Source organism: Ilyonectria robusta (assembly GCF_021365365.1).
Source record: "Ilyonectria robusta strain PMI_751 chromosome Unknown BGZ61scaffold_4, whole genome shotgun sequence".
Classification (NCBI taxonomy): domain Eukaryota; kingdom Fungi; phylum Ascomycota; class Sordariomycetes; order Hypocreales; family Nectriaceae; genus Ilyonectria; species Ilyonectria robusta.
In genome coordinates this window covers 1,328,572-1,346,073 of record NW_025764438.1, presented here as the reverse complement: position 1 = coordinate 1,346,073, position 17,502 = coordinate 1,328,572, and the positions used below count along the sequence as shown (strand labels likewise).

The window sequence follows — 17,502 nt, the reverse complement described above, 5'->3', positions numbered from 1 at the left end:
GTATTTTTGTCTCTGTCTCGGATAATCTCTGTCGATAGTCCAATGATTAGCAAAGGCGGGCTCTGAGCCTCGCTAATGCCATCCTCTTCTGATTTCTCCTGGCTTGGCACCGTAACTATCGCATCCAGTATATAGGCCTCAGTTGCACTACGCATTAGCGGAGTGTTCATTCCACTTTTGGTGTAGCAGTCAATGCGACAGTAGCGGTTCCTACTCGGGACACTTGAAGCTAGCTGTAGGTTCTGGCTTCTATTACCTCCCCAGTGTCAGACGGAGATATGGACTAGAATAACGCTGCCGACAAGAAGACTGATCATTCCGTTTTGCCGTAGCGGGATTGCGACACTCAGTGCCTTCGTTATCACCTGGCGACGAAGAAGCACTGACGCATGAAAAAGTTGCCGTGGCTTACAAGAGGGCGAAGAAAAATTTCAAAAGGATCAAGAACATACGCAAATGTCAGTTGTCATTCTAGAGTAAGGAAAAGAAGGGTGGCGTAAAATGTCAGACGCTTTGGTTCCTTCGCCCATCACGCGTCGTTACTCGTGGGTATCCCATCGAGGTAGCCAACGCATCCTCTGATACCCTAGCCTCCACTGGGCCCCTTATCTCAGAGCACTAGAGTTTCCAAGCTCAATCTTATCAAATTCAGGGTCCTAAATATACGCCTTGATCTTGTAACTATTCCTTTATGATTATGATGCATGCAATATTAATATCGGGCTTAAAAGACGGTTGTGCTTCACTTTCCAGCACATACGACCATAGCTCTTAGAAAATACGGGATCCCGTCAAGCTCTTGCCCCCTGTTCATGGCCGGCCATTTTTGGATGCCTACAACTGCTGTTGGGCAGACTGATAGGAATTCAGGCACTGTCAGAGACATAATATGAGGAAGCTACCGCTGCGTGTTGGCCTCCCGTCTTTGTAGCCTCGCCCACAAACTCAGTGTCGTACTTTTCTAGGATATCTCTCATGTTGTGAGAGAAATACATAGGGAGGGTGTATTTGACCCACCATTGGAGGTATTTGACACACAGTAGCCACGACTGAATCATTCGCTCTCATTCCAGATGGTGGACAATGACCCTGTCAAGCTCAGCGCGATTAGTTTATGCCAGCCGGGTGCCGCCATGCTTGATACGCAAGGTATGTCTGATAGGACGATACAGTGAGACTAGCTATACCTAGAAACACTGCGAATAGTAATCCCGCAATGGTAGCTAGGATCACATATCTGGCTCCGCTCCGCCGGTCTAGCCATTTTGCCAGCCGGCCGCGAGGCCGAGGATTCTGGATTTCCTGGAAGATATCGTAAAGCCTAAGCGAAAGATATTGAAAGTCGATCCTTTCTTCATCATCTCTGATGAAGCCATGATCTTGTCCGTCCAGTATGCTCTTGTCGAAGCCAGCATTGACCACGAGCGATTGTAGGAGCCCGACTGAGTCCGAATCCCAGAGTGGGAAGACAATCTTCTGGGTCGAGTACAGAACCTCGAGCACATATTGGCGCGGCATCGCGCCACTGCAGCCGCCATTTTGTTAGCATTTACATGGGCTTCGCAACCAGAAGCACTCCATCGGCTTACACATTCAGACAATCTAGTAGAGAGGGTTCGTTCCCGCAGTTTTTCGACAGCCGCAGGTGCTCTTTCAGGATTCTCGCATGCCGGAAGATGAAGAGAACATTGTTCGTAACGTCGTAACGTAGGTGATTGGTAATGTCGTCGGTGCCGCAGATGCTCGTGCCAGCCAGGCGCTTCAGGTCCTTGGCCATGACCATGGGACAGCTCGGGTCGAGAAAGGAGTGGCTAAAATGTTGTCGTGACTCGAATCCCTCGGATCTTGGAAGGACGAGCTCGATATACTGCGACAAAGTGATGCCGGCGCGCCAGGTAATCCTATTGGAGCCTTCCTCAAGCAAGATTGGCGATGACTCTTGCGAGCCGCAGTTCGACATGGCAAAGATGCTCACGGCGAGATTGATGGCGTTGTCTTGGTCGAGGGCATCGCCCAGCGTTGGAAATGCGAGTTTGTGAATGTCACCCTTGGGCTTTTCTGGGTGTCGTCTCAGGATTTCCACAATGCGGCCCACGTCGTCATGGCTCCGAAGCGCCGCCTCGCTAGACGATACAGGAGGATCGTATGATGCGCAGATCTTTTTGTAGTATGCCACAAACGAATTGTACTGCGTGAGAGCTGTCCGCCTTGGGCACTGGTTTGAATGGCAATCGGCGCCAAAATTGGACTCAAGACATGGCTGGCAGAACCCCAGGTCCCAGAGCAGGTAAAAGAGCTTGTACAGTTGTTTCTCAGTTACAGCTGGCAGTGCCGGAAGCCATGCCAGTTCCATCATGCCGTTTGTCTTCAAAAGGGCTATAGCAGCAACGCTGGGTGAGTGTTTCCCGTAGGTGTTGTTGTCGCTGCTCAGGTTGATCTCTGAGAAATGTTGTTGACGAGGGCACAGTGGGCTCACCCACAGTGCGATCTTTCAGCTTATCATGAAAGATCTACAGCGGGATAGGTGCCGAGTCTCGGTATCTCTCGCGTCTAGGCTATACTCTGGCCAACGAAATGCTGGGTAATTTCCAGGGAGTGCCCCTGAAGTGCCAAAGAATAAGCAATTATCAACGCACTGTGTAATCCGTCTACGCGCCCATTACGAGTTTTCTAGCCTTGAAGCGAAGGTGGTCTGAGGACCCAGCCGAGGCGAACCACGAGGCAACCAACACGCGGGGAAATCAAAAACATCTCACTGAGTGCCATACGCTGCGGCCCCTAAATACAACTTTCAAGAGAATTCATGCGTAACAGCATGTCGACTTCGAGAAGAATGCTGTGGGGACGTTTCCGAGGGAAGGCAGCTGAAACCGATACCACAGCTGAACGCTTCTCGGAGCGCGGCGTCAATCCAAACGACGACCCAAGCATCTCATCACAAGACTCTGGTTATGGCTCTGTTGAATCTACGACACACAGTGACGGATGCCTGGCAATCAAATCTCCCGATTCATTGTCCATTCAGCCCGATATGAACATGGTCTCCGCCCTGGGTCACCAAAACTCCTCCACAGGCATTAATACGTCGGTCGAAGAGGCTTCGACCAGGTCAGACACGATGAACGGCGATAACATCAAAGCTCCGCACCTAGCAACAGCACCAAAGTCGAAGCCGACGATTAATGCCGAAACACATCGAGCAGTTCGGGAGATAGCCAGCGCGTTCAAGAAGAACTTTGGCGGGCCCTTGCTTCATCATCTCAACTCGCGCAAGAAGACTAGCAAGGGCCTCTCTACTCAAGCCGTAGCGATTTTTCCGAAATTGGCTTGGAGCGAGACCAGCGGGAGCATCGAGGTTGATATCATCGTCCAATGCCACCCTTCAGTCGAATCACATGTACAACAGTTCATGAAAGACAACCATGAAGCCGTCGAGACGTCGTTTCAATTCGCACAGCAACATCTGTGTGTAAAGACCCGAGTTGTGGGGTGCGAGATCAACTTCTTGTCGTTCGCGTATTGGCCAGAGAGTGGGAAACGCGATGACAGGTTGAAAGTCTGTGGAAACCTCATGTTGGTGGAAAAAACAAGCAGCGGGTTCGCGAAATGCACCCTCGGCGGCATGCTCTCCATCGGCGCTTTGGATGATAGCAGCATCTCCTGGTTTGGCGTCACGACTGCCCATGGGCTTTACAGCAGCTTAGAGTCAAACGAACAGCCTACCGAAGCTGCCAAGGTGAATCTATCGACGCCTGCCTTGACGTCTAAAGCCCTAGCGCTCATCGACAAAGTCTGCCTATGGATCGACCAGCAGGTGGGAGACGATGCTGAACAGCAGGTTAAACCCGACAATTACGCTTCAGATGCTCTGGGAATCATGCAAAACTGCAAAACCATCACCAAAAAGCTCGCAAGGTTGACTGTGCAGGGTGACCTTCGTCGAGACCTACGATACGCCATCCAAGGCAAAGTTCGCCACACACTCAAGTCGTGCTTGTCAGAGCTGGAATCAATGCTGGGAAGATACCCAACCGCAAGTATGCAGCTGTCTCCGTCCAAATACTACCCACTTCGCGCTTTAAAGGATGTTGAGACATCGCTATCAGCGGGTTTATATTCTGCAACGGCGGCGTCTATTGTGCCTTCTTCTATCTCACCTGAACTCTCCAAATCCTCCTCCCCGACAGACTTCTTTGGAGAGGTGTACGTCACGTCTTCAGAGCAGACCGACGTCCCCGAACAAGGACTTTGCAACCTAGGAAACTTGGATTGGGCATTAATCCAAAGCTTTGAGCCCAATGGTCTAGGTGGAATCGCTGGAACTGAGTCTGGTCTTCTTCAGCCATCCAATCAGGGAAATTTTGGCGTCTTTGAGCCAAGTAGCTCGGTCTCCGATGTCGACACAAGCCGGAGAGTAATGATCATCAACGAGCGCCAAGGCTACCCAGAGGCCGAAATATCATTCCAGGTTGCCTTCATTTGTGTCCCACCGAGCTCTGAACTTGTCGAGGTCCTGGTATATACCACCAGTGCTCCACCATGCCTGCCACCTAAGATAGGGCAGCAAGACTTCGTCCCGGGGGATAGCGGGAGTTGGGCGGTTAGTATCAATGAATTGGGAGATAAGAGAGTCCACGGTCAGCTCATCGGGACCAACTGCCTCGGTGAGGGCTTATTGATGCCGATGGACAAGATCCTTGATGATATTGCCGCCAAGCTACAACCGATGTTGGGTGATGCATTGCCCACCATTAAGCTTCATTTACCCCTGATACCTCTCAACCTTGATTTATTTTCCAAGTCCGGTGAGACGGACCTGGAGATACGCAAAATGCCTAAAGAGGGTCATTTCGTGGCGTGGAACCTCATGAGGCTCAGTTGGGAGACGGCAAGAGCGCAGTGGAGGATCTTGGCACAACCTCATGACGGCCAAGAAATAGAACAGTGGAAAGAGGAGGAAAGAGAATGGGAGGATCAATTCGAAGAATGGAAGGTTGCCCCCCACTCGAGCCCTTCAATCTCCATGGAATGGTTCAAGAAATGGGAACGGCGACAACGACTGTGGGCCATCTCACTCCGCTACTGGACTCTCCGCAAACAAAGCTCTCCCATCAACGACCAGGATTTTCAACAAGATCTGATGGAGATAATTCGAGAAGAGGAAAACACCTCCCTGATTGAACCAACGCATGGTCTCGATTCACTCTCGCGACAGCTCGGTTCGCTCGGCCAATCTCATAGCAGCAAGGCGACTAGCAGCTACCAATCACTATGGTCGCATGCTGCGAGTCTAGCTACAGCTTCCAGCAGTGTTTTCGACAACTCGGAGCTGATTCTCAATAAACCGGAGGGAAAACATATCGTGTCCCCATTGCTGGGCCCTATGGCCAAGGCCGCGACGCCATTTGCAACCCCTTCGCACAGGCAGCAGACATCTCCGAGCGATCGTGATAACAGCGACCAGAGCAACCCGCTCGGTTCGATTATCTCATATAAACCAGAGTTCTTAGCCTTGAAGGAGGAGGAAGAGGAGTGGGAGGACTCCTATCTGCCAAAAGATCACCCAGCACCGCCACCCAACCCCGGAAACGAACGCCAGCCGAGTCGATCATCCCAATCCAAGATCCCTGTTAGAGTCCCACGTTCAGAATCCAACCCTGAATCGCCCAACGTACACAACGACAATACACAACCTGAGGAGAGGCTCCAGCAGCTTTTGAAAAATGAAACGACTAAAAGAGAGGAGGTAGAAAAGGAGAGGGACAACGCACTGGAGGAGAGGGACAACGCACTGTTATCTCATAGCGAGCAACTCGAAATCAACTCTAATCTTTTCAAGCTCACCGACGGAGCAGATGCCGATATGAAGAAGTTGAGAAACGAGAAGGAAGCGTCGCAGGCCCAAGTAAGGATACTTGAAGAAGCGAATCGAAGCCTACAAGGCGAGGCAAGCCTTGCTAGAAACCAAGCGCAGAAGCTCCAACACCAGACGCAACAACTACAAGAACAAGTCAATAACTCTGAGCACGTCATAAGGACGCTTGAAGAAGCGATTCGAGGGCTACAAGACGAGTCAGGCGTTGCTAGAAACTAAGTGCAGGATCTCCAACACCAGAACAGGACATTGGTACTCCGCTTTGCTTCACAGACAAGATCTTTGCTATGGATCATCAATTGTCTTATCAATCCACGAACCTCAACGCCACGAGGGATTGTTCAAATTCCAAGGCGGATTGGATGGACCAGCGAGGGTATCGAACAAGTGGAAACACATCTCCTGCCCGCCCCACAGCATCTTTCAAGGAACACCTCCGGAAATGATATTCACTCGTTTTATGTTGAAGTGTTGATCGTATCAACCGGGCCCAGTGGCGCAAGTCACGGCGCAAGTCACATCGCGAACCACGGCACCGAGCGAGTCGTAGTGGCGAGGCCAGGGCGTCAAAAATGGCTGTGGTTGCAAAAGATGGCGAGAGGTAAGCTTCCCCATTTGCGTTACCCAACAGTCCTGAGTCTCTGACAACAATCTTGTGTAGACGAATATGTGTCAGTAGTACAGCAAGGCGTGTTCGATATCTCAGTTGGAGGCCAAAGGGTCGATATCTTTCTTTTCTGTTGCGAATGTTGGGTTGGACGAAAGGACACTTCCAAGAGAACACCACACCACCACACAGACGTAACTGCCAGGTGGTTTGATTACAGAACTGTAGTTTCAAAGGTATTTCACTTGTATCCACATAGGATTTATGCCAGACTACGATGTCCAATCAAGTGATGGCTTAGGATACAGCATGATCGCATGGCAGCGCGAAGGTTGGAAAGGAAAATGAAGAAGGGAAGAGTAAATTGTGTAGCTTAAGTGCAGTCTCTTCCATTCGTGCAGCAATTGAATATAATAGCCAATGACTAATCTAACTTCTGTCTGCTCCCTCAAGGTGAGCAAGTTGCCGGCACAAGGTCCAAAAAAGACAGTTTTATCCACAATCCAAGCATTACTTACCCAATGCTACCACAATGACCAAATATAAAAGTCATAGCCAAGGACTGTAAGATAACTGAGGACCGATTCTGTTTTATTTATGCTTGAAGGAGGAGCTTGATGCTCCTCCGCCCCTTTGCTCAACCGACAACGAGAAATGCCAAGACGGGAATAGAGTGATTATTATGTGTCGAATTAAGCGCGAAATGCGCCGGGCTGGCTAATGAATGTGTAGCTATTAATGCAAGCAATTCGATGATTTCTGGTCATCCCACCGTGCCATTTCCCCTCCCCTCAAGGGCTATACTCGCACCACTTGATCTTCGACACGTCCTTGTAACATTGAGACTCAAGCGCATACTTGTGGCTAGAATAGGATCCCTTCGGCAAGCTCTCCAGCTCGGCGCACTCTGGGACCAACTGAACAGGGATACAGTGTTTGGGGATGTTCCGGTTTGTAGAACCATCCTTGTGCTTGGTGATCTTGGCCTGTTTGATGGTGATGAAGTACTGGCCCTGGTAGTAGGCTAGGCTCTCGTTGCAAGCGAGATACGTCTCGGGGAGGACGAAGCTGTATGTCTTGGACGAGGAAAGCTGAACGCCGGGGGTGCCGAGCCCAAAGTCGAGGTGGGCTGTGGACAGTGTCTTCGACTTGGAATCCTGGGTGAGTTTCAGGCCTGAGGGCGTCAGAGGTGTGCCGCCGTCGGTGATGATGGTCGCCCGGCTGTCCTCCTGCTCCTTCTCGGTTCCATTTTGGTAGAATATGCGGCCGTCCCCCGCGATGACGCCGACAAGAGCCAGGCCGGCGCCAGTGTGGATGCTGGTGACAAAAGTGTTTTGAATGGACGGTTTGAAGTCTCTTGACGGATCTGTGACGTTGACGACGAGCTTGAAGCCCTTGGAGGTCTCGGTTTCAGGGTACTTGGTTTTCCCGGCCCTCGTTGACACAGGCGATGCGGCGGTCAGGCTGAGGAGGCCGAAGAGGATCGTTGAGGCGATCATGACGATGATGGTTGATGCTTCTGGACTAGAAGATGCGAATGTCTGAATGCGAGTAGAACAGAGAGGAGCCTGGATACTGGTAAATTGAGACGCGCGGCTGATCCCAAAAATCTATGAATCGTCGAGAATAAAGATGGCGGCCGCTTCCTGTCTTAAATCGGAGCCGGTCGTCCTGTGCAACTGCGTGACACGGTGAATGACGATGGAGGTGGAGCTGAGAGAAGGGAGGAGCGGTGCGGTCAACGGCGGGAAGTGTGGGGAAAAGGGAAGATCGCCACCTCCGGACCACTGAGGCGAATCCGCTAGCGACTAGTCACAGGTCCGAGGCCCTGTGGGTGGGAGGTTACAGTGGGTTGATGTGCGGGGAGTCCCCTGTGGGTTGAGGCGATCCGCGCTGTAATCCGAAAGGATGCCCCAATTGGAATGCCGTCATGTCCCATCGACGCATCCGTGACCAGCAACGTAACACCAGCACGGTTCTCGGGTTCATCATTGGGGGGGAGAAAGTTGTTTCCAGCTGACGGGAGGGCGATGAATGTGATTGGGCCTTTGTTCGTATTCCGACTCGGCCATCTGTGCTCTAACCTCTTCAGCATGCTACCCCAAACAAAGGGTCCCGCAGACTCTGACGTCAACCAATATTGCGATTGGCCTCTCCTCCACACAGACAGCTGCATCGTGGGGCTCTCTGTGGCATGAAACCACGTCGATTTCCTCCTTGGGCTGACATTGTTGATCAGGCCGTCCATCGCTCGACAGGCTGCAGAAGCTAGCTCGGTATCCGTTGTGGCAGCAACCTTTGTTGGGCCGGTGAACCATAAATCCATGCCTTGCTCGTCCTGACCGAGCAGATGTACCACGGGCGTATTTTCGGGCGGCGATCCCGAGGGCACTTGGGAAGTTTCTGCGTCGGTGATGGTCTTCCATGGGCCTCGCATTGTGAGACATTATTCTGATCTGCATCCATTAAAAGTTCACCGTTGCTTTCTCGATATCGTGGCGTGTCAGACACAAAAACGTGTCGCCCAGATGTAAGGGAAGTGCGAAAGAGAAATCCATGCATCTCTATCCATTGTACAACGGAGCCCGGCAATCTTCACCGCGATCTCTTGGGTTGTGTGCAACGTCGATGGGATCTCGATGGCCAGACCCAGACCGCCTCGGGGTAGATCCGGGGTGTCGCGAATGAACTTGCGTCGGTTCGGCGGTAAAATTATGGTAGAATGGTGCCAGAGGTTCTCATGAACGGAAACTGATTGTCCGCTGGCTGGAGTCCCAAATGGTCTTTGCGTGTGCACAAGCTTGGAAATGGTCCAAAAACTTCTCCCTCGAATACACGCGCTGTCGGAGTTTGTAGGCCTCTTCGGAGGGCGAGATCCTCATCGCTACTTGGCAGCCTTTGCATGAGACTCCAGTCTCAATCTCGCCCGTCTTGGGGTTCAAGGATGGCAAGGTCGCGGATGCTTCAAATCCGAAGCCAGGCAGGTGCATCAAGGAAAAGTAGGCCGGCGTCGGCTCCGGGTGTCCGATTGATCGCAGAATCCCGATGCAGTGCTTTTCTGCTACGAGGAATCGCCGGCCGCCGCGTATCGCGCTCGCTGAGTTGTGTAATGTTGACAGCGTGTGGAAGATCGGGATGGCCTCTTTGAGCTGGTCGACCGACATGCCAGATTCGCTGGCCAGCTTCTCCAGAGGTGCCGCGCTCAATCCCTTGGCCGATTCAATGCACGGAAAGCAGCATCGCGTGAGGGTCGGCAAGAAGAGATATCCAGCGAAGAAACCGCAAGACTGGCAATCTTGCGTCACCAGTGCTGAGTGCAGTGTGCTGATGGCGACGTGGTGGCCGATATCGGTTCGAAGGAGCGCGCAGAGGCATTGCAGCGCGTGGTCGCCGAGATGGCGATACTCAGGAATCGAGGCGACGACTGCCCGAGCGCGGCGACTGGCTTGACTGAAGCGAAAGCCAGCATCGACGTCGAGCATGAGGCAGATGGAGGACAAAATCTCTACGGGAAGAATATCGAGCGCTCCAAGGCCGTCGTCGGGATCATCGCCGAAAGGCTTGAAGATGGATGATCGGACGACCTCGCAGTGGTGGTGGTCAATCTGGATGACGGAGCGGCCAAAGTCCTCGCAGTGGTAGGAAGCAGCGCGCAGTATTGACTCGGATTGATCCATAATGTGAGACCAGCCTCGCAGAATAGCGTTGTTCGGGGGATGGATGAATAAGATATGGACTGAGTGGTTTTTGTGGATGCAGACGTGTAGCTTCAGAGAAGAAGGCGTGAACCTGGGAGAAATTGGAGTGTACTGATTGATAAGATTACCAGAAATCCGATCTCGGGTCCATCTCCGCAACGTCCCACCTCAGGCCGTGTCCAGTCAAGTTTTGACCCGGGAATTTGAGCCCGGCTGCTGGCTGCGTACCCACTTTGGCCTGCGTCTCATTCTCCAGCAATTTAGGCACGCAACCATCGCCAATGGCAAGTTCCCAACGAAAGGGGGTGGTAATTGAGCCTCTATGCAACCCACGTAAACCTCCAATTGTTCCGGGTTCCGAGTGCCCAGATACTACAAAACTTAGGCCCTGATCCGTAGTCCCCTTAGACCTTAGACCTTAGTGAGTGAGGGAGTGAGCAGAGGATTCAAAAGAATAGGTCAAAAGACTGTATATTGACTGAGATGCTAGAAGGGATGATGGCTGCTAACGGATCCTGCCTGAGATCTTCCCAATTTATAGTCCCAATAGGTCAGGCTACTGGTCCCTACCCGGTACGGCATTTCCTGTTGAAGGAATAGTGGCTGCAAGCATCCGATCAGATGACCTCTTCACTCCCGTTGTGCATTCAAGCCCTGACAGGGCTAGACTAGGTTCTGTGCAACTCTTCGTCTGACGCAGGACGGAACTTGGGTTCGCCTTGAGGTTCTGTAGCCAAGTTCGCTGACTTGGCAAAGACGTGGCCATCGCATTCCAGCTGAGGTCCTCCTGCCGACACGATGGCTCGCTCCACACATCCGGCCTTCATGATGTAGGGTAGATTAAAGGAAGCAGATGCATCCTGTGTGCCGGTAGCTTCCGTGAAGTGCCAACCTGTCATGGCACCGCATCCTGCCTCCTCGTTCTTGAGCCTCTTGCCTCCATCTTGGGACCAGTCCCTGATATTCGAGATCACGAAATACCAGTAAAAGCCTCCAACCAAGAAGTCGCAGTTGGCAGTGGGTGTTGGATCGGGCTCCACTACGACAGTGATAGGAGGAGGAGGGGGGTTGGGTGTGACGGATGTGACGGATGTGATGAGGGTCGAGGGAGGAGTTGTCGTCGTCTCAGGCACAACTGTGGCCTCTGATAATGGCAAACAGATACAGATGCCAGTTCTAGCGCCCGGGAACACTGAGATGATATAGCAAGTAGGCACATTGCCCTCTTCGCAATCCATCGTGCAATCGACGTTGGAGTGACAGACGTTGACGTTGCTCGTGGACGAGGCCAAGGCGCTCGGGTTGCTGGAAACGACCGTTGACATAGTCGTCAAAGATCCTATAGGGAGGCTGCACGCGCCTTCATCGGGAGTGACAGCACCTTTTGTGTCTTCTGTCCAGTCCCATTCGAACACAACATCGTAGTTCGCATTCTCAGCAGACTTCAGTCTCCCCTTCCAGTTCTCAAGCTCCGCAGCCCGCTCCCGCCTTGTGGTCTCATCCACATCTTCGTCAGGAATATTCTCCAAATACTCTCGAATTCTAGGCGTGATCTGTGCCTTTGCATCAGTAGTGTATCGATTAATGGACCAAGTTTGACCGCCAGTGAATCTGTCCATGATGTAGGATTGGTATTTGTCTGCAAATGTGAATGCTTCCGAATCAACGCCACATTTGATATCTTTATCGAGTTGCTTGCTGCAGAAAATCCTTGTTAGTCTTGAGTTTCACACCTGTGGTAGAATGCAAAGACTTACAATGCTTGCCAAAGGCGCTTGTTTTGGCGCTTCATTATTGTTACGAACTTTGCGTCATTCATAACAGACACGCCCAGATAGATTCTCTCAATGTAGAGAAGAAGAAGCGACACCGAGTCGTCAACATTTTCCCAGGTTGAATAATCCACCGGGGTGGTTCATTTTGTTTTGAGTCAGGCGTCCGAGTGCATCCCCTCCTGATGTGGTGGTCACTTTGCCCTGTAGAAAAGTATTAGCCCCAGATATTTCTTGCTCGTCATGCATTATGCGCGCACACCTTTGCGTCTCCATTCAGAGCTTGTTGCATTCCGATTAGATCAAACTGAAACTTCAAATTTGAAGGGTACGCATCTAACACGTCTTGGAGTCGATTCTTGTTTGTTTCTGCGTTATAAGTGTAGTACTCCAAGTCTGAACACTTGAGTGTCATTTGCTGAGGATTCTTGGTGGCCACCCAACTATCACCGCTGTCGTTGAGGATGATTTCAAAAAAGTCTTTCAGAAAGCTCTTTTCAAAGACATGATCAACACTGGGGGTATTGCGCTGTTCCAGGTCTCCCGTTATTTCGAGGTATCCTGTCGGGTTCACTTTTTTGACTGAAGGAGTGCACGTGCCGAGACCGTACATCACGTACCATTTCGCGATCTCTTTTTGCTCCGTGGTAAGCTTCCCCTCTCGATCCTTGCCGAATAATTTGTTTCCACCGATATAATTGGGAAAAGCTAGTCCTCCTTTCTGTTTGCACAGTCCCACACCATTAGGTTTGTTCACTGGGTCGTCCACCCGTCGTCCGAGTGTCATCGCTTCTTTCTTTTTTCGTGCCTGAGGAAGTTGGAGATCTCTGGCCTCCAGCTCTTCGTCATCCGCATAGTATTCCGATTCATCGTATACGGCATCGGGATCAGGGCTGTCGAGACCTGGGCACCTAGTACAGGCTGTACAGGTTCCGCCGGTGGCGTCACAGGCTTCAGCCGACGTAGTAGAAGTCACACCTGTAACGCTGCATCCGGTATGGGTTCTAGTGCATGTCGTCGTGCAATCTGGGGTTCTAGTAGCGTCAGTTTCCTCAGTATAGGTGGTGCAAGCCACGAGGCAGTCGCTGGCGGTAACTTCTTTGGTGCATGTGCTTGAGGCTTCCTCGGAAGTAGAAGAGTCGTCGTCGCCATCGTCGTCATCGTCGCCGTCGTCATCATCTTCAGTTCCATCATTCTTGTAGGTTTTTGGCGGTAGAGAACAACGTGGGTCTAGTATGGGAATACAGGGAAAAGAGAATGAGGGCCATCCAGGGAACTTAAAAAGGGTGTCGACAATTGGGGAGAATCCAAAGATAAGGATGCCTTCACCATAATCACCACATTCGTCGCAGCTGACAAGCAGAGGGGCAATGGTGGGCTCAGATGAGCCTTCGGAGGTGGTCGTAATCCAGGTGTTGGTGGTCCATTCTGGGTGGTTAGAAGCCATTGTGGGGCTGAATCCGGCAGGAGGTTCCGTCATTGTTGAAACAAGCCCTCCCTCATTACTCTGAGTAGTAGTAATGGGTAGACTGAGAACGGTCGTATTAGTTATCGAGCCAGGTACCGTAGTTGGGAGGACCTCTTCAGCTGCAGTCGATATTCCTCCGGTACCCATCGAGCCAGGAGCCGCGGTTGACTGAGTATGGGTATTAATGCCACTGGCGGCCCCGGATGAACTCTCAGAGGATCCTGCGGTAATAGTTGAACCTGTAACAGCTGGAACAGCAGGGGAGCTATTGCTAACCACCTCCGAGATGATCGCCGATGAATTTGTAGGGGATCCGCCAGCGCCAGTTGATTGTGTCTTTGAGTTACCGGTACCTGTCGACTCTGTCGACTCTGTCGTGTTAGGACCCAGTGAGGTTGGGAAGTATGAGCCAAGGACAGATGTTTCGGTGTCCACGGGGAAAATCTCCGAACTCCCGTACCCAGAGACTGAAGAGGTCCAAGAAAGTCCACGGTATGGGCTGGAAACGGTTGAGGTGGAAACGAGTGGCGTGGGTGCATGAGTACCACAAGACTCATTCTTTGCGGGAGGCCAGTTTCTGTCGCAAAGAGAGTTGGTGCACCAAAGTGCAAGAATAAAGAAGTGTTTCATCGTAGTAGACAGAACGAGGTGAATACGAAGCGAGTAACAACGCCACAGATACACTTAGCAACAAGTGTATATGCCGGTACAGCTTGCCTTACCAAGGAGAAGAGAGTAGGGCGGCGGCACCGAGGAGTCTTTGTACATGATTCTCAACTGGTAATAACCTGGGCAGGAACTCAAAAGGCAGCACTGCCCAAAATGGAAATATTTGTCGAGGGGACATCCTCAAACTGTTAATCTGTGCAAGGGATAATGCGTTCAAGGCTAGAAGCATGCAATGGCAAACCCGGAAGAGACTAGAAGGACAGGATTCCAAGTTTCGATGAGCAAGGACCCAAGGTGGAGGCTCCGGGTCAAGATGCATAACCCGGGCGGGTTATTATCCCGTACCGGAAGTTTGTTTGTTTGTTAGAGTCCAGCTTCCGAACTTTGTGATACTTTTGCAAAACTCCCTACTGAATGGTTAACCAATTTATGATGAGAACAGCTTGTGAGTTTAAACAATTCAGTAGATGAACTCTCTTGGTGATGTGTAGGGTCGTGCAAGCATTCGCGTGAAGTTGTCTCAGGCTCATCTGATGATGAAGTATCCGTGCGGTAAGGCGGAAGGACTGTGACTTAGACTTACCTACCGCTCGCCAGTCAGTCAGGTGTCTCAATAAAACAAGAGAGGCCTGAGTCACACGTATGTCACCTCATCTAAATTAAGGAATAACAAGGCCGTGTTTGTTTCAGATTTAGCCGAATCCGCTTAATTTTCGCGGCAGGTGACGAATCCAGAGAGGATCGCCGGCTTCTCAACTCGTTGGAGCTGCTGCCACTAAGTCATTGCTACAATCTAGTTTGATATGCAAAGAAGATGTGCAGATTAGCCTAGGAAGTCTTGAATGCAAACACGATATTAGCTGAGAAGATGGGCAGATAAAATTCTATGTAGCTGAACTGTGGCCGGGGTGCCTCTGAAAAGCTCAACACGCTATGAGCCGCAATCTTTACCAGATTAGGTTCTGGTGCAACATTACTCTGGTGTCCGTTACGGAAATCTGCCGTGTACGCTACAGAAATCTGCCGTGTACGTTACGGAAAGCTGTTGTGTACGTTACGGAAAGCTGCTGTGTACGTTACGGCACTCCATTTCCCGCATAGTGCTGTCGGCTGATGAAACAAGACTGTAAGGTTACAACCCATCCTATCGCGCACCCCCCGCTTTTTACGCAGCTGTCCGGACTAACTAACTTATACCTAGATACTCTCTTTATAGACCTGAGTTGTTTACCTACCTAGGTCGTCGCGTTAGTTGGTAACTCTCCAAGGTTTGGCCGTGAATCATGCCCGGCCGCCGGGTTCCGGGCATGATTTACCGTCTTGTGGTTACATGATTCTCGTACGCCTCCCGCTTTTGAGTTCATTTCTCTTCCTTCGTTCATCACCACCTTTATGGCGCGGTTCGCATTACAAAACCTGCCTTTCGCATTGCAGCACCCCTTCTTCTCGTTTCTTCTGCCGCTACTTTGCCCCTGCGCAGCAATTCCCACTTCAGCACCTGAATCTCTTCGTCTACATTCACGTGTAACCACTCAGCGCAAAGTCAACCACACCTCTGCGACGCCCTCCTCAGAGCCCAGAACCTCTGCCAGCGTTTCAGAATACGATACACTCTTTCGCCCAGCGACCTTGCTTCAGTGAATCGAAGACATGGCTAGTTCATTGGAGTGTTGCGACTGCACAATATGCGGGATGCCGTTGGATGAAATGTGCTACCGCAACGACGACGGACAAGCTCCTACTCGTTGGTACGATGAGCTATGGAAACAAGACAATGTCGTTCTATCAGGCCCTCACTGGTGTCTATTTCACGATGTTCCCGGCCCGAGGACTGTAACAGATGACTCTGTTAGTTGTGATGCTGTTGATGACAGATCGACCAAATACAGTCCATCAGTATCCTTTCGACACAAGCGTGGATCCGTTGTGCCACAAAACGAGGATCCCACGCTACCAGGCGAAGCTGGTTATTACATTGCAATACATTCTGCCTGTCTCCGGATAGCTAACCTAGTCATGAAGCGATCTCCACAGGCGCACATCCGATCACTTGCGGACCTTTGGTCGACCCTAGAGCGACGCTGTACAAAGGAAGGAAACACTCCGCTGCCGACGTGGCCGGGGCTTATGAGTGGACCATTTCTTCCCTCAATCCCCGAAGGCCCCCCTGAAAGCCGACCATCATCCGGCCCAGTTAAACTAGGAACGAGCCGGTATTTTGTCCACCCTTGGGCCTTGGGCGCACGGGAGATGGACTCAGAGAACGAGGAAGAAACATTTGGCGACGCTTGGGTGAGTATAAGACCCTTAAAACCCCGACTGAGACTAACGAACCTATTAGTGGAAAGCTGATCCGGAATACATTCCCGATTTGACTGCGGGTCTCTTTGCAAATATTGAAGAACGTGGTCACGCTCAAGATGCTTCCCCTGCATTTATGGAAAGGTTTGATACTTGTCCTCGAGAGATCAAGGATCATATCTTGGGGTTTGTTTTGTGCCAGCCAATGCCTTTAGAGTGCAATTATGTACTCGATCAGAGGTATTGGCGAGAGCTCTTTGTACAGATTCCATTCCTTTGGGATCTTGACTTGGCAATGGTCAATTCTAAGCTGCTCCCTAGTGGAGAAGACGCTCGGGCAGGATCTCTGGGGTCGGACTGGGAAAAGCTCACACGGCAGGTCATGACTCCTGTCGAGGTATACAAGCAAATTGAACCTCCCTTGCCGAGACCGTACAGCCAAATAGGGTTGGATATTCCTCGGGGCTTTCAGAATCGTCGACGGATCTGGCAGATTCTCGAAGAAATGTACCCAAATGATGTTCGGGTGGACGGGACCGAAAACAAGTGGGCTACTCAATGGTGCAGAAAGTAGTCCTATGTATCAGACAAGTTGGATTGGTTGAGACAGCTTGGGACGATGGATGATCTTGTCTTTTGGTCTAGGAAAGAAGAAAGCTAGCTATTTATGCCTAGGGATCTGACTGATCCCGATGCCCTTGATGAGGCCAGATATCCCTGATCTGATAACCCCGATCCTAACCGTTGATCTAGGTTGTTGAGGATCACCTAGGTTGTTGAGGGTCATCAGGGTCATCTAGGTTGAAAGTCTCTATCTAGGTTCAAAGGAAAACCACGGTACAGGTCCGGTCCTATGCAAAGCTGACTTTTCCTATCGGTCCGTCTGACACTATGCAGTCGAATTATAGAAACATATTTCTGTATTCTCATCGCCTTTCATTAACCTGTCCCGTTTTTCGCTCCGTAGACTGAGTCCCTTTACTAATTATCCCACATCTATCACAAGCACGTACTGCTCCGCGTTTGTGGGTCCTTAGCCCGCATACGGTATTAAGCTGCAAGAGACACCTCTACGCACGCTTTTCAATAACACTTTGGGAATTCTCAATACT

General features: G+C 51.1%; 8 protein-coding genes across 8 annotated transcripts; 2 read left to right on the top strand and 6 right to left on the bottom strand.

Moving 5' to 3' along the window:
* Positions 1–770: 770 nt before the first annotated feature.
* Positions 771–2,625, bottom strand: BGZ61DRAFT_384043 (uncharacterized protein). Its single transcript, XM_046242694.1, has 2 exons — positions 1,590–2,625; positions 771–1,525 (listed from the first exon to the last, which is right to left on the bottom strand). The coding sequence occupies exons 1-2, from the start codon at positions 2,354–2,356 to the stop codon at positions 1,108–1,110; spliced, it is 1,185 nt and encodes a 394-aa protein (XP_046108484.1). The 5' UTR covers positions 2,357–2,625; the 3' UTR covers positions 771–1,107.
* Positions 2,626–2,742: 117 nt separating this feature from the next.
* Positions 2,743–6,506, top strand: BGZ61DRAFT_164701 (uncharacterized protein). Its single transcript, XM_046237505.1, has one exon. It carries the CDS (start codon positions 2,804–2,806, stop codon positions 6,092–6,094), a length of 3,291 nt encoding a protein of 1,096 aa, XP_046108483.1. The 5' UTR covers positions 2,743–2,803; the 3' UTR covers positions 6,095–6,506.
* A 767-nt stretch (positions 6,507–7,273) lies between these two features.
* Positions 7,274–7,981, bottom strand: BGZ61DRAFT_343828 (uncharacterized protein; the record flags this gene model as incomplete). The annotated part of the gene is made up of 1 exon (XM_046239632.1): positions 7,274–7,981. One exon carries the CDS (start codon positions 7,979–7,981, stop codon positions 7,274–7,276), a length of 708 nt encoding a protein of 235 aa, XP_046108482.1.
* Positions 7,982–8,132: 151 nt separating this feature from the next.
* On the bottom strand, positions 8,133–9,070 carry BGZ61DRAFT_164689 (uncharacterized protein). Its single transcript, XM_046237504.1, has one exon. It carries the CDS (start codon positions 8,917–8,919, stop codon positions 8,284–8,286), a length of 636 nt encoding a protein of 211 aa, XP_046108481.1. The 5' UTR covers positions 8,920–9,070; the 3' UTR covers positions 8,133–8,283.
* A 150-nt stretch (positions 9,071–9,220) lies between these two features.
* On the bottom strand, positions 9,221–10,159 carry BGZ61DRAFT_345362 (F-box domain-containing protein; the record flags this gene model as incomplete). Its single annotated transcript, XM_046239782.1, has 1 exon — positions 9,221–10,159. The coding sequence occupies one exon, from the start codon at positions 10,157–10,159 to the stop codon at positions 9,221–9,223; it is 939 nt and encodes a 312-aa protein (XP_046108480.1).
* A 572-nt stretch (positions 10,160–10,731) lies between these two features.
* On the bottom strand, positions 10,732–11,856 carry BGZ61DRAFT_565756 (uncharacterized protein). Its single transcript, XM_046255911.1, has one exon. The coding sequence runs from the start codon at positions 11,797–11,799 to the stop codon at positions 10,849–10,851; it is 951 nt and encodes a 316-aa protein (XP_046108479.1). The 5' UTR covers positions 11,800–11,856; the 3' UTR covers positions 10,732–10,848.
* A 201-nt stretch (positions 11,857–12,057) lies between these two features.
* BGZ61DRAFT_474348 (uncharacterized protein) lies at positions 12,058–14,050 on the bottom strand (the record flags this gene model as incomplete). The annotated part of the gene is made up of 2 exons (XM_046248568.1): positions 12,058–12,156; positions 12,215–14,050. The coding sequence occupies 2 exons, from the start codon at positions 14,048–14,050 to the stop codon at positions 12,058–12,060; spliced, it is 1,935 nt and encodes a 644-aa protein (XP_046108478.1).
* Positions 14,051–15,739: 1,689 nt separating this feature from the next.
* BGZ61DRAFT_565750 (uncharacterized protein) lies at positions 15,740–17,015 on the top strand (the record flags this gene model as incomplete). The annotated part of the gene is made up of 2 exons (XM_046255910.1): positions 15,740–16,381; positions 16,431–17,015. 2 exons carry the CDS (start codon positions 15,740–15,742, stop codon positions 16,962–16,964), a joined length of 1,176 nt encoding a protein of 391 aa, XP_046108477.1. The 3' UTR covers positions 16,965–17,015.
* Between the last annotated feature and the right edge of the window lie 487 nt (positions 17,016–17,502).

Coding starts and splice junctions, on each gene's coding strand:
- BGZ61DRAFT_384043 (XM_046242694.1), bottom strand. CDS start 2,356: ATGATGGAACTGGCATGGCTTCCGGCACTGCCAGCTGTAACTGAGAAA. Junction 1,526..1,589: donor CTACTAGATTGTCTGAATGT/GTAAGCCGATGG, acceptor TGGCGGCTGCAG/TGGCGCGATGCCGCGCCAAT.
- BGZ61DRAFT_565756 (XM_046255911.1), bottom strand. CDS start 11,799: ATGGACAGATTCACTGGCGGTCAAACTTGGTCCATTAATCGATACACT.
- BGZ61DRAFT_164689 (XM_046237504.1), bottom strand. CDS start 8,919: ATGCGAGGCCCATGGAAGACCATCACCGACGCAGAAACTTCCCAAGTG.
- BGZ61DRAFT_164701 (XM_046237505.1), top strand. CDS start 2,804: ATGCGTAACAGCATGTCGACTTCGAGAAGAATGCTGTGGGGACGTTTC.